Source organism: Astatotilapia calliptera, chromosome 11 (assembly GCF_900246225.1).
Source record: "Astatotilapia calliptera chromosome 11, fAstCal1.2, whole genome shotgun sequence".
Classification (NCBI taxonomy): domain Eukaryota; kingdom Metazoa; phylum Chordata; class Actinopteri; order Cichliformes; family Cichlidae; genus Astatotilapia; species Astatotilapia calliptera.
In genome coordinates, this window is record NC_039312.1 from 19,254,825 (window position 1) to 19,269,544 (window position 14,720).

The 14,720-nt window shown below is 41.6% G+C and overlaps 2 protein-coding genes across 9 annotated transcripts; one reads left to right on the top strand and one right to left on the bottom strand.

Moving 5' to 3' along the window:
* Window positions 1–4,183: 4,183 nt before the first annotated feature.
* alg2 (ALG2 alpha-1,3/1,6-mannosyltransferase) lies at window positions 4,184–9,139 on the bottom strand. 8 transcript variants are annotated; one of them, XM_026185238.1, is made up of 6 exons: window positions 8,720–8,818; window positions 8,416–8,459; window positions 7,856–8,027; window positions 7,626–7,763; window positions 6,851–7,018; window positions 4,184–5,910 (listed from the first exon to the last, which is right to left on the bottom strand). In XM_026185238.1, exons 3-6 carry the CDS (start codon window positions 8,024–8,026, stop codon window positions 5,170–5,172), a joined length of 1,218 nt encoding a protein of 405 aa, XP_026041023.1. In that variant the 5' UTR covers window position 8,027; window positions 8,416–8,459; window positions 8,720–8,818; the 3' UTR covers window positions 4,184–5,169. The 8 variants fall into 8 exon arrangements, with proteins under 8 accessions (XP_026041023.1, XP_026041025.1, XP_026041024.1 ...); XM_026185240.1 differs by lacking the exon at window positions 8,720–8,818 and adding an exon at window positions 8,542–8,695; XM_026185239.1 differs by lacking the exons at window positions 8,416–8,459; window positions 8,720–8,818 and adding an exon at window positions 9,085–9,139.
* Window positions 9,140–9,171: 32 nt separating this feature from the next.
* On the top strand, window positions 9,172–12,111 carry sec61b (SEC61 translocon subunit beta). Its single transcript, XM_026185242.1, has 4 exons — window positions 9,172–9,251; window positions 9,717–9,814; window positions 10,688–10,792; window positions 11,604–12,111. Exons 1-4 carry the CDS (start codon window positions 9,249–9,251, stop codon window positions 11,689–11,691), a joined length of 294 nt encoding a protein of 97 aa, XP_026041027.1. The 5' UTR covers window positions 9,172–9,248; the 3' UTR covers window positions 11,692–12,111.
* The last annotated feature ends 2,609 nt before the right edge of the window (window positions 12,112–14,720 follow it).

The following is a 14,720-nucleotide window of genomic DNA, read 5'->3' on the forward strand; positions in this document are numbered from 1 at the left end:
TGCTCAAATGTCCTCCGTAGTCACCAGGTCTCAATCCCATAGAACATCTTTGGGATGTGGTGGAACGGAAGATTTACATCACAGATGTGCAGCTGATGAATCTGCAGCAACTGTGTGATGCTATCGTGTCAAGATGGACCAAAATCTCTATGTTTTCAACACCTTTTTGAATCCGTGCCATGAACAAATAATGCAGTTCTGAATAAAAAAGGGGTATTATTGGCAGGGTGTATCTAATAAAATTTTTACTGATGTAAAGTTAACGTTGGGGTTAAAAGAAACCAAACATCCCAGTTTTCAGTCTGGGATTTTGATGGACTTCTCTTTTTTGTAATAAATACCATCACATCTCACTTGGACATAACTCTCACTCACAGAGGTTTTAATTATAATTCATTTTACCTCACTATTAGCAGAATACAGCTACTTTTCATACATCTAAGAAAGAAATAAAAAACACCCAAGAGTCCCCACAAAAGAAACTCCCACTGAAATGTTAAATAACATTAAAATGTTTGATTGTAATGTCATGGACGTTTTACCATCATTTATACTTTTCTGGCTAAACTTTAAGCACATGGTAAATTAAAATGTTTTGGCAAAACTGTTTTTATTTAATGGTCTTAATATAGAGTTTATTTTAAAAGTCTTTTTCATATCCTTGCTCACTGATTTCTTTGGAATTTGGTTTGATATTACTTAATTGGATCCTTAACCTACACCACACACATCTGAGCACCATCCAGTAATTGCATTATGTTTATATCTCAGGCCCATGACCTGGTTATTGTGCAGGAGGAAGAGTTCAGATTGATGTATTACTGTAATGCTAACTGTGTTTCTTTCATCATCAGCTTCATTTGGCCTGTGATTAACTCCCAATCAAGAGGCTTGATTAAAAGTGGGAGTAAAAATATTCCATACATATTTTAATACCCCACTAACAAGGAAGCCAGCTCCCAAACTGCCAACAAAATAGATATACACCCATAACACGCACGCACTCGCACATACATCTCCCCTTTTCTCGCCTGAAAACACACACCTAAACATTTCACGGCTATCTCCCCCACACCCCCGATGCCGGCTAGGTGGAATTAGAAAACCAACCCCGCGGTCTCATTAATTAATTAAACACCGTGTGCCACTGGCACCTGGGTACCGGTTATCACTGCCACTCAGACACACCATGATCTCAATAACCACCCCACCACAGGGCAGAGAGAGAGACGGGGAAGTGAAGGGACTGCTGATTCTTCTTTCCCAACTTTGAGGTAAAGACCTTTAAGGAGCGAGGAAACCAGACAGCAACAGAAGGGAGACCGCGGACTCCGTGTTTCTGTGTAGGCGAAAACGTGGAACTCTTAATGGAGCCTGATCAGTGTTTACTGCTGCATGCTTTTGTTTGTGTGTCTTTTCGCTCGCTTACGGACTCCGCAGGACCGTTTTATCATCCACCCTAGCAGGGGCCCTAAATCACTGCAGCAACACGCTCCTCATCATTTGCTCTTAATGCTTCTGGATGTGGAAACAAAGCATGAACACACACATAATTACACACATGCTTTTTTGATTCCTAGCCAATGAATGGTTTACATTCTTCTTCTTCTTTATTTTTTCTTTATAGAAAAACATATTTTGCAAATAAAAACCACAATTGTAATTTAATTGTAAGCAAATAAATTTTTAGATGTTGTTCATGTTGATCTTAAAACAACAAAATTCTTTAATTTCATAAAGGAAACCTTACAGTGGACACCTTTGAGTAAAATCACGCTACAAACACTCATAAAATGTCTCACAGAAACCCTTTTTTACTGTTACCTAATATCTGTTAGAAGTTCAGAAAGCAAAAGACTGATTACTTCCTGAAAAATGACTCATTAAATATGTTTTTTTTTTATATTGTCCATCTATCCAACTGATTATCAACTTCCAATCAAGCACCAGCAGATCAAACAGTGGACAACAGATCAAATGTCAGGTGTGTAAAGCAGGGATTTCTCAGGCTAAACCATTCCTGAATATTAAATCGGAGTATGTATTTTACCCTATTTGCAAAAGTCAAACGTATCAGGTTCACATACATAAATTGACGCGAGGAGCATCGCTGCAATATTCCACACCTTGCTATCTATTTTAAATTAAATCATGGCCACCAGCACTAATTGGACCTATAGGGACAAATAATTTGAAGTTCTGAAAAATAAGTGGTATCGCTGTTGGTTTTGTTGCCTTTCAGCTTTTGAAATTGACTCAAAATGTCTGAATCAATATGAGATGAGGGATTTGAAAACTCAGTGCAGGCGAACCGCGCGACTTAATCAAACTAAGAGAAACATTTCTGAATATGGAATATGACTGAGATCCCCGGTGTCCTGCACAAAAGTGGAAAAATATAGAAGATACTAAATTAATATGGAACATGTAAGGCTCCCTATTATCATGAACTACTTAGAGTCAAGTCTATCTGGAAAAAATTAAGAGGTTTGACATATTGCACAACCCGTTTACAGAGCCTTATATATGGAAGGTGCCCTTTTGTCCATCAGTTGGCTTCAACTCAGAGCAGCAATGGATGTCATGGGAATGTGCAACTATAATTCTTCCAAACTGACATGGAGACAGGTGAACATTTATAATATATGCAGAAAATGTACAACAGTTTGGGTTTGTTGGTCATGCTTTCCAGTGCGACTGGATGTATAAAACCTAGTTATTAGCTAAGTTTTTGTTTGTTTTTCAGCCAAATTTCATGGTTTTATTGAATTTCTGTGCACCAGCTCTGCTCTTTGTTTCTGCAGATCGATCAGAGTGTGTCCACAACAGAGGTGGGACACTTGATTGAGTTTGCAAACCCATGGTTGGGTTGGCTCTTTGGAGTGTTTATATGGGAGAAGGCCAAGTTTTCCATTTTGGGTGTGGAAGTAAGAAATGTTTTCCCTGCTACACACTGCAGTTGAGCTGGCTGTTGTATTAGCTCAAAATGCAGTACGTTTATTTAAACTCCTCTTCTTTTTTTCTCCCCTTCAAGATGAAAATGTGACGCAGAAAGCATGCCGCAGCTTCCTCCAGATGATGATTCCAAAGTTGAGCAACGACAGCATTGTGAAGAAGACCAGAATTCGCACGCATTACTGAGATCAAAGTGCCTCAAGAAACCCAAATCAGGGTTGTCAACAACTACAAACACCGAGACAATAAGCTGTCACTGTCAGAGTTTCCTGCACCAGGAGTTGAAATATGACCTGGTGAATTTCAACAGTGAGCATTTTGCCACTTTTGTTCAATACAGCTACGCTGTGTTCAACTAGGTGGGTGAGAAGATACAGTAGAGTAGCATTAAATCAGTTGGTTTGGGTTGTTGATAAGCAGTGATTAGTTGACTTATTTTATACTCAAAGATGAAGTAATGAAGTGGCTCCATGATGTAGTGGTTCACACAATCATCTAACAAGTGAGGGATCGCCCATTACTGACCTGTTGCACCCATCGGCGTGTGTGGCAACATAGTGCGATTTTCATTCGTGCACAAAGATTTGGGGTAAAATAATGCACTGTTTATTTGCAGTTTATGCACCAGAATCTGTGCGATAAACGACATTTTTCTGACATATTTTGGAGAGATTTTTGCAGTGAAGTTCAGATGACAAGCATCAGAAATATTGAAAAGTCTTCATAGCGTCATTGTTTAGCTGTTTTTTGCTGAGTTGGGACTCTCGGTGTCTGGCTGATTTTTCGCCATGTTCATGGTTTCTGAATCACTATCTGGTTTTAAAACACCAAGATGGTGAAAAGTCTCAGCTTGAGGTTTCAGACCAGATGTTCATTAATCAAAGGGTGATGTCCATTTCTAAAGTTCAGAAGTATTTTCTAGAAAATTGATATTTTGCCATTTTTGGATAAGAGAATACATTTCATATGTGGTAATGTTACCTTGTGTTCTAAAATATAGTGGACTGCATTTTATTTTCGAGGAATATTAATGGTCAAATGATCTGGAAAATAACCTTTAGTTGTACACCTGATTGACTGATCAAATGATCTAGTCTTTTCAGATCTCATTTAAGAAGAAGAATCAAGCCCACCAGGATACAACTCAGATTCTGGAAATGATAATGCAGCAACGGGTGCATTATCATTTCTTTTCCTAATGAGCAAAATGAAACTCCTCTGCTGCTACTTTGTCTGAGAATGCTTTATTTAATAACTTGAGGCACAATCAGATTTATCCATGGCTTTAAGAATGCTTCTGTGCCTCCATGCTCACCCACAAAATCCTTAGTGAACTCTATTAAAGGCCAAAAACTTACCAACAAAGCAAGCTCCATAAGACTCAGCAAACTATGTGTCCTCTTGTTTATTAAGACTTCAGGAATGTCAATAAGAGCATTTCTATACAGTAGGAAGGCTGTAGAGGGCAGCGCACAGACACAATGACCTCCCGCTATTCTCCTCGTTGATAATGACCCAGACACAGGCACAGGCACACTGCCCATCAGCCAGACCTCTAATAAAGCCAAACACTCTCTATCATCTACTAATAACCTCCATGCAGCAGTAAGAGTCATGGACAGGCCGGCGTCTTCTGAATACACGCCGGGGAACAAAGCTCCGAGCTGAAGTAGTGGAACGCATCCTGCTTATCGATCGGCGACTGTGCGCTGCCTGATGGCACACGGTGATAACGACATTCTTGTTCTTCATCCCCAAAACACACAAAGACAAAGAGTGCTGTAGAAAAGAAAACAACAGACAGACACACACACTCAGACACAGTGCAAAACATTTCACTCTAACAATCAATCCTTTGGGTAGACTCATTTGGAGGCTCTTGGTTGCCACACTGCTTCACATCCTCAACTTCACACACAAGAACACACTTGCAAGGTTGGTATTTTTGTAAAGATAGGATTGGAAAACTCGTTAGTCTTTTCTTAATTGGTATAGAAATTCCGTCCTTTTTTCCCCCTCACAGCAACCTCTCCAGGGGAATGCTGATTAATAGTCCTCCAAGTCCTCATGATACTTCCCTCACCTCCTTGCACATATACACATACATCCTCGCTCCTACTCTCTGTAGTGCCGAGCCATCCATACTCAGCTTCACTGTTCAGCAGACGATCATTTCTTCACAAGTTTTCTCCTGTCTCTCCTTCAGCTTTCACATCACTGGCTCAGCCTGACAATGTATCCATACAGCTGGTCTGAGAAGGCTTGAAGAGAAAACTTATCTTCTACCCTCCTCCTCCCAGCTTGTCCCATGTCCCTGCGGAGGTGTGGCTCCCTGACGAGCCTCTCCATGGCCTTAGAGAAGGCCTCGGCCGTGGGCTCGCACAGGAAGCCCGTCTCCCCGTCTGCCACGCTCTCCAGGGGGCCCCCAGAGTTCACAGCGATAACGGGGCAGCAACAGTACATGGCCTCCACAGGAACTATCCCAAAATGCTCTCTGCTAGGGGTGTAGAGGACGGCGGTGCTGCCCTGCAGCAGTGCCACCTTCAGCGAATCTGAGGGGGAGCGGAGGAAAGTAACACAGTCCTCCAAGTGGAGCTGCGCTGCTAGCTCTTTCAGTTCAGTGTAGTGCTGAACATTCTCAGTGACGCGATCATCGTAGCCTCCTGCCACCACCAGGTGAATGCCTGGTCTCTGGCCAGGAGGAAGGCTGCTCCTCAGGGTTGCCAAAGCCGCCAGAGCCAGGCCTAAATTCTTCTTCCTTTCGTATCGGTTCAGAGAGAGAAACAGACAGGTAGTTCCCTCGGGGAGCAGTCCTTCCAGGCTCTGTGCTTCAGTGGTTGCCTCGTCAAAGGTACGGGTGTTGAGGGAGGGATAGAGGACATCTGTCTGGACTCCGCTCAGACTGCAGAAAGTCTCCCTGAAGATGCCTGCGGTGAACTGGCTGTTTACCAGAATCTAAAAGAAAGCGTAAAGAGATTTGTTCACAAAGATCTCACATAAATCAGAGGTATTTTAATTCCCTAAAACATGAACAGCAGCATAAGGCCTTTGATCACCAAAAAGTCTAAAGTACAATCAACATGTCATCATATTTCTCTCAGGGGCCTGAGCTCTGACACCAGCTTACATGTGGAGATCAAATCCTTTCGCACCGGTGAATAGCTAAAGAGCTAAAGCAGTTGCGAGGAGAGAGAATTTACTTCTCTCAAACGTCTTTAGGCTGAAAAGCTAGGTGTGCTCTCACACTAGGTAATCTGTTCTGTACCCGATTAAATTGTATCTACAAAGTCCAGTTTCCTGGCCCATGAAAAGATAGGCTCATTGTAGTTGGACTACACAGTAAGTATTTAGTATAATTGCTTATTACACACAGGCACAGAGCGTCTTCAGGAACAGCTGATTGTGAAAGTCGGCAGAGTTAGTTATTGAAAAAAAAAAACCCAATAAGGCAAGTGAGAGGATAGTGTCTCTGGACTTCCAAAAATCACCCCAAACAACCCACGAAAGCCATAAAATCATTCACATAGTGCTCTGCAGGAATGCTTTTCAAGGTTGTACATCTACATGACAAAGTGTGAGAGAGAGAATCAAATTCAAAATGAGAGATTAATTTTCCACGGTGATTTAGCAAAACTCTTTTGACATAAAATGGTCAATCCCTTTATTCCATTAGTCTACAAATTAATTTTATTATTTTAATAATTTGTAATCAGATATGCACCGGATCAGCCTTTGGTAGGCCCACAGACTCTGATTGAAAAGTGTGCTGGGGTTTTTTGAACTTCTTTCATTGGTTCACTGATTGGTTAACATTCCTTACTATTTTTATTATACAAATGAAATAAAACAGTCAGTCCTGTAATCTGACCATATTGCTGTGTGTGATGTTACGCACCATATCAGCCATGCCTGTGGTTCGTTCCTCCAGCCAGTCGATGGGAGTACGGTAAAGCTTCTTCAGGGCCGACTTCCTCTGAGTCAGCAGCTGGTCTGGGAAGTGACAGTAGAACAGAACCTTCTTCCTGCGGCGACCCAGTCGTAACACTGGGATACACACCGACACCTGGGGTCAAAGGGAACAACGATAAGATCAAAATACAGAAAATGTGACATGTGCCCATTTAACAGAAGTGCAAGTCATAAAACGGCTGATTGTTTTTAAATGGTATTGTAGTGTTTAAAACACTGCACAAGGATCAATCAATATAAAATTCACCAAATCTGGAAAACAAATCCCACTGGACCCACTTGGAACCAGCAGGTTTTTAATTCCAACTGTAGCTTATTTAATGAAGCCATGTGTTTTATCAAGACAGAGCTTAAATATATTCTGCCAGCCCTCAAAGTTTCCACCCCATTTTAACAGTAAAATGTGCGGATTCATAAATATCCTAAAGCTAATGTACCAAATGTTTAAAAATAAATAAATAAATCTGCTCCTTCGTCTTGAGATGCTCAACTGGGAAGCACCCACTCACTGTTTTTCATTGAAAAAACAGCTAAGTGACAGAGAAGTTACAGTAAGTTATGAGACACAGTTTTCTCAGAAGAACTGAAAAAATATATGACAATCATTCATGCTGCCTTTGCCTCCAAACGGGGTTTTAAAAAGCCTTTTTATATCCTCTCTCTTAAAAGGTTTCTGGCACTTATTGTGCAATACAATTCACCTGATCACAGAAGATGACATCATATTCCACACCGCTAAGGAAGACCAGGTAGAGGGCCACATAGATCATCCTCAGGTAGGCGCACAGGGCATGCAGGTAGCCAAACACACTGGTGGGTAGCCAGTCACCCACACACACCTATTAGAACAATAATAACAGGAGCAGTGACAAAATGTTTGTGTTTACCAGTGATATAATTTTCTTTAGTAGCATAGTGCACTCTAACACACCACAGGAAGTTCCTCATCGAGGGTCTCAGAGAAGCAATGTGTTGGGTCATAATGGGCCGTCCAGATCTGAACGCTACATCCCTGAGACTTCAGAGCAACGGCAGCATCAACCACCAGCCGCTCCGCTCCCCCAATACCAAGGTCAGGATGGAGGAAAACTACCCGTGCCATCCTATAGACAAGAAGGAATACAGTTAAAACTGAGATGAATAAGGGCAAATAGCTAATTTTCCCAAATCAGAAGTACAAAGTTTAGATGAGCAGCTTTAAGGTTAAAAAGAAGTCAGTGTTAACCTCGGGCACAGATTAAAGACAGATTAAAGAAAAAATACATTTTCTGTGGCATTCAAACAATCCAAAACTTGATGCTGATGAAAACAACAAACAGTTTTCTCCAGCAAAAGGTACCCGGGATTCATGCATCTAATCTTTGAAAGATTTCAGGCCTGCATTGTTGCCAACTTGAAGAATCTGTCCTTGTGGTTTGTACCATCACTTAATTTATAACTTTTATCCCTGAAGGTACTTCAGAACTGTTGACAGCAAGGAAATACACCCACAGCTGCTGGCAACCACCCTGTCTGACTGTCACAGCCTCCGTCACCTATTTGAGGACAAACAGCTAGTTCACAATATAGCAGAGAGAAAAAGTCGAGCTAATAACAGGTTATTCCTGATTCAGATACCTTTTTTTTTTGCTTTAGATGACAGTTAGTACGATTATAAGCCGTTTTAGACGTTTGTTCAGTTATTATTATAATGTGTTATCCGTCAACCGCGGAATTAGTAACGAAACACAACCACATCTTTAGGTAAAATAATTTAGGCTCGGGTCTCCGCACTAACCTGTCCAAATGTACCAACCTGTGATTATGCCCGTTCAGCTGTCTGTAATACCGATCAACAGTCCGACAAAGTTACCGTTTAGACGCCATCTTGGCTCAAATCAAACGTTACGACTAGACTCACCCCGCTTCGTGCTTGAGCCACAATGGCTAGCGTTTCCTCCGACGTGACAGACACGTCTCTTTCAGAACCGAGGGTAATCAATTATTTGCCTTTGATTTAATGTACATATTTATAAACGAATTCAAAACATTAGAAATAAATATTTTTATAATTATTACTTAATAACTCAAAAATGCATAAACACTTGAAATGATGTTCTGTTGAGTGTGTTTTTTGTACTAAATGCGGTCAGTTACTCAGGCTTCTATCTGGTCGCCTACTTTGGTCTTGTGTTTTGCAGTCGTGTCCTTTTTAGACAAGCGTCAGCTTTGTGGGCTCTCTTCTCAAGTTTTTCACACACTGACTGTGTGCCGCTCCTCCGACGTGGACATCAGCTTGAAGAGCTCCAAAGCGTTTTAGCTCGCATCTGGACAAATAAAACAAAATGGTAAGCTCCTCAGATCTGACTGGAACGGCTATTACTGGTCACGCTAGCCTTGTCCACCGCATTCATTCAGCACTCAGCTGTTAGCTAGTATGCTAACGTTAGCTCATCAATTGTAGACGTGGCTCTTTTAACTACGAATTAAAGGATCTCAAGACAAAGTTTCAGGCTATTGTAGTACTTAATTAAGTAAATGTTAAATATATGTGACTGCTTTAGAAGGAGATTTGGTACTTGATGCTTGATAGTAACCGTATAAGTACCCAGTCAGAGTCTTTGTAATCTGATATAGACGTAATATACACTTTAAAGCCAAATATAAGTTATTTATACACGAAGCATTTATTGAATCTCATGACAGAGTGCTGTAGGTTAGTTTTAGGTGTGAAAATGTAACAGATATGAAGGTTTGTGATTGAATGCGCTGTAACGTTGTCGTATATTTTAAACGTGCTGGTTATTTTCTAGCCTGGACCAGCAGCAAGTGCCACCAATGTTGGAGCCTCTAGCAGATCCCCCAGCAAGACAGTGGCTCCCCGTGCAGCAGGCTCCACAGTCAGACAGAGGTATGCATACACACACTTTATGTCATCAGCATTTTAAGCTGATGACAAAAGGGCACAGAGGGTGTCCTGAGGAATTGATAGATAATGCAGCCTTCATTGTCTCTACACCCAGTTTAACACCAGATTTTCTTTCTTCCACCATCCAGTGAGAGAATATCTTTTGTAAGAAAGATAACTGTGCTGCACAAACACCTTACAAAGCTTGCAATTACCCCCCCCCCCCCCCACACACACACACACACACACTCAGTAGTGACCCATCTATTAATGTCGTCATCCTGTGAATAGGTGTTGATAATTTGTGCGCGTGTCTGTGTGCACGTGTGTGTCCACGTGTGTGTACGTGCGTGCTCCTTCCCATAGATTAGAGCAGATAGATGTTATGCTGTTGGCTTAATCAGTGTGTAATCAGAGACTCACTGCTTCCTCTCAGTCTCATTATTACCCATTACTACCACCATCTTCATTACCTCATTAACCTCTGTTTAATCTCATCCAAAGAATGAAGGAGCAATGACTCAGAGTGCTCTTTCATCAACAGCTGCTGTAGCTGAAATTAAATTCATAATAAGCCGTAGTGTATAATAGATCGCACTGTTGTTTTTGATTTTTTTTTTTCCCCCCTCTTCTGGTGATTTATATATGGCAGCCTAAAAGAAGGTTTTGATTTGGTTTATACAGTTGAATAAAGTTAAAGTCTGATGAACTTTGCCAACAGTATGATTGACAGAAATTGTGTTGTGCTTGTTTTTTAAAATCTAGTTTCTTTTCCATTCTGGAAAAGTGTTATAATGTGATGACATTTTTTAATTTTTTTAAGAAATAGCTGATTATTGGTAGAATAAAAAATCGTTTTGCATCTGTGTTGCACAGGAAAGCTACCAGCAGTGGTACACGCAGCGGTGGCAGGACCACGGGATCTGCTGGCACAGGCGGCATGTGGCGCTTCTACACTGAAGACTCACCGGGACTCAAAGTGTAAGTATAGTTTATAAAAGTTTTATAGCCACAAACCAATCCAGCGTTTGACATTTTGACTTTCGTACACTCGCAACTCCAAAACTAATCCTCAGGATTTCCGACACTCGCCATGTTTAATGGTGGGAAATTGGCCAGACGTGACTCAGCAGTAAAGCAGTTGATGTATTCAGCCTAATAAGAGTGTGAGTGTATATACACACGTAATTATGTGAGTAAAGTACACATTTAGAAAACTCTCAAACTTATATTCTGCTCCATCCTCAATGCCCAACCCCCTCCAACAGCAGAGGAGGCATCCTGCCTCCTGGCCATAGCCAGTCATTGGTTGATCAATGGTGCTGTGGTGGTTATTGAGTGCGTCTCTCCAGCAGTCGAAGGAGGGCACGCTCGCCGTATACAGTGCTGTATATCGAGTGCATGTTTGTTCCTGTGTTAGACGCCGGCCTCAAAGCTTCATTAAAGGATCCACTCTGAAAGGTCAACTCAATTACAGCCTTCTGACAGAGGGGGGAGGAAAGGGAGGGCCGATGAGGAGAGGGAGGGCTGATGAGGAGAGGGTTGGCATGGCAATGCTTCTACTTAGCCATGCGCTCCTCCACCCCCACCCCCCACTCAGAGCCTCCTTCAGAGATGAGAGCCCCTTCCTTGTTTCTAAAACTCATCAATAAAATCAGCCTCTCCGCTAAGACTCGCACTCTGGCTAGGGTTACAGCAAAGTGTGTGTGTGTGTGTGTGTGTGTGTGTGTGTGTGTGTGTGTGTGTGTGTGAGAATCTGGTTATTAATCATCGTCTCATTGTTGTGTGACAGCGGTCCGGTGCCCGTGCTGGTGATGAGCCTGCTTTTCATCGCGTCAGTCTTCATGCTTCACATCTGGGGGAAGTACACCCGCTCTTAAGCAACCCTGGCCGAATGACCTTTGACCCTGCGCCTCAGTTTCTTAACTCTTTGGACCTGGACCAAACAACAAATGAACCACCATACCCTCCCCACCTCCTTTTCTCTGCTGTCACTACAAACACACAAATTGGATTTTTCTGTACACGATCTTCATCTGCGTCTGACTCTGGTGACCACCTTGTTGCTCCTTCCCATCACTGTGTGCATGTGTCACACATGATGGGGTGAATGGAGAGAAGCGGTGTCGCTGTCCCTTTCAAGCAGCAGGAGTAGCCTGTGTTCACTCCAATGCTGTATGAATTAAGTGCAGTGCCCAAGGACATCGTTGTTTTCAGGCCCCCCACCAACATTTCTCCCCGTAGCCTGAATTACAATTTTATTTTTTTTGTTAACAGCATTTGTACAAAATGTGATTGTATTATTGTACAATTAAAAAAAAAAAAGAAGAAGAAAAAAGTAAAAATTAATGTGTGTGTTTTTTAAATTTAACCTTACTTTGTTTGACTAAAAAAAAAAAAAATCTTTTGTTTTTCAAGTCATTTGAAGTTGAACGAGGCTTTTTGTACACTGAATGAGGGGACAAATATTCTCTGCCACGTTGTTAGTGACAAGTGAAGTTTTCTCACTTTTAACCTTCTGTATCCATTACCAGACTACTGAAAGCCGTGCGTTTTCACAAAAGGCATTTACTAGTGTTTGTTTCGACTAAAATTAAAGCCTTGATGGTGCTTTTAGATGGATAAAAACAAGGATATTAAAACAGAAATTGAAATGTTAAGTGTTAAGTTTCACTGTGATTGGCAGTCCACTAAACGCTTAAACAAATTCCAGCTACTTGTAATTTATCCGACTGAGGCTTTGGCTGTAATTCAATAATCCTATTTCATGTCCTTTTTGCTAAAAATTACATTTAAGCTCATCCTTTACTCAGTTTTAATTGCGTATGCTTGCTGTACATTTAGCAACTGCTTCAAAATTAAGTTTGAGTCGATGAAAGTTGGCTTTTTAAGTTTGGGTCTTACACCCGACTGCCAAAAGGTTGTTTTTGGTTTTATTTGTACTGGCGGCATTAAATGTGTCATTCTGCAGACTATAAAATCTATAAATACAGGCAGTCACTGTGTAAACAGTGGCAGAAATGCCACAAGGCAAACCTTTGAAATCATTTCAGAAATTAAATATGCTTGCATTCCTTCCTTCTGCCTGAATGTCTCTTTACATTTCGGGGCAATTGTCTTTGTGAAAAAAGCTCATATAGAAACCAGAGAAAATGTAATTACAAAAAACACAGCTTGCAATAACTTTTAATGTTGACCAAACCACTAATACGAATATGTACATCTACATGATCACTAGATCCAAAATCTGTCCTAATTGCCCCTCCTGTGAATTTTGCCCAGGTGTGTTATTTTCTTCTCCTGAAGGGGGCGCTGCAGACTACTTTCTGAGCGCCACTGGCTCAGTAGGTACGAACTCACAAAGTTGTTCTCGCTCGGGGACAAGCACATTTTATGCCTAAGTAGTGATGTATTTAGCCCGGGCGAAACATTTTTAATGATATATATTTCTATATGTTCTTCTACAGCTACAGCTATACTTTATCATGTTGAGTAGATTTATATTGAAAGAAGTAGATGAGATAAATAGCTGGAGACACCAGTTTAAACCATGTGGATCATTAAAAAGTGTATTTTCTCTGGTTTCACTGATGCTGAGAGACCATTACTGACAGCTGCAGGCTGGATGTTTTTGTACTGTAGAAGAAGTTTTGGTCCTACGTGCATCAGGAGGTTTATCTGCGTTGAATATGTAACCACCAGCTGGCATGGCCTTGTGTGTGTGTGAGTCTGTGTGTGTGTGTGTGTGTTAAACCTAGCATTCGTGTCCTTTTCATTAATTCATTCTGTTGCTATGGCTTTACTTTCCATAAGGCTTCCAGTTCTCGTGGCAAACTCAGGCACTATTGCCACATCACTCTCCCTGTCCTACACACACACAAACACACACACGCACACTGAAAAATACACTCACAGACTCCACGGCCCAATTCACGGTGGCACAACACGGCAGTGAGCCAGAATAATTCAACATAATAATTAAATATGGAGGAGCCATGGTAAAGCTGTCCCTCAGGGTTCAGGAGTCAAACGGGCCCGAGCAGCTGTGTGTGTGAGCGCTGTGACCTGTAGTTTCAAACTCCTCCTGACACCATCCAAACACGTCAGCTCAGCATTTCACTCAGGGAGGAGAAGGAGGTAGCTTTTATCTGCTCATTGCTACTGCTAGAAAGGTCACTGCATGGTTCACATAGATCTGTAACCTTTGTATGTAAGGGCTAGTTTGTATACTGACAAATGAAACTGAATCTGTATTAAAGAAGAAACGCCATTAAAAAAAAGGCACATGAGCATCCAAGTGCATCATAGGTCTCAAATTACCCGCAAAGAGTCCTGAAGGGACATTTATTAAACGGTAGCCTATTTCCGATTTATATATTCCCACTGCATATCAGATTATCTGATACAAGATGTATGGTTCACATTCATTTCCACTACATCAAAGTTGTAATTACGTGTATCTGCATGCTTGTTAAGTTACAGTCAAAGCCTTTATTTCCTGAACATGCACATGTGAAACGTGGTCTGTCTTGTGGAAAGAGGAGAAGGAAAGAAACGAAAAGAAGCTTTCTTCAGAGTGCTTCCTCCCTGTCTCTTTTTCACCAAAAACCCATTTCCTGTGAGAAAAAAACAAAACAAACCCACACACACATGCGTTCACAGGGGATGGTCCCTTACACTGAGAGAGGTGAGAGAGGTGAGCACATGTAGATACGCACACTTGAGGAAACCTGTAAATAGGTCACATGTGTTTTCTGTTCTACATGACACATGCAGCTCGGGGCTTTGGCATGGAGGTGAAAGAAACCGTCTCTGAGCCCGTGTCGCTCTCCCGCTCGTCCATCGCACACATGCTCGTGCCCAGAGGTGTCCCACCGCGCAGGCAAACACAGATTTGGGGATTTCAGGT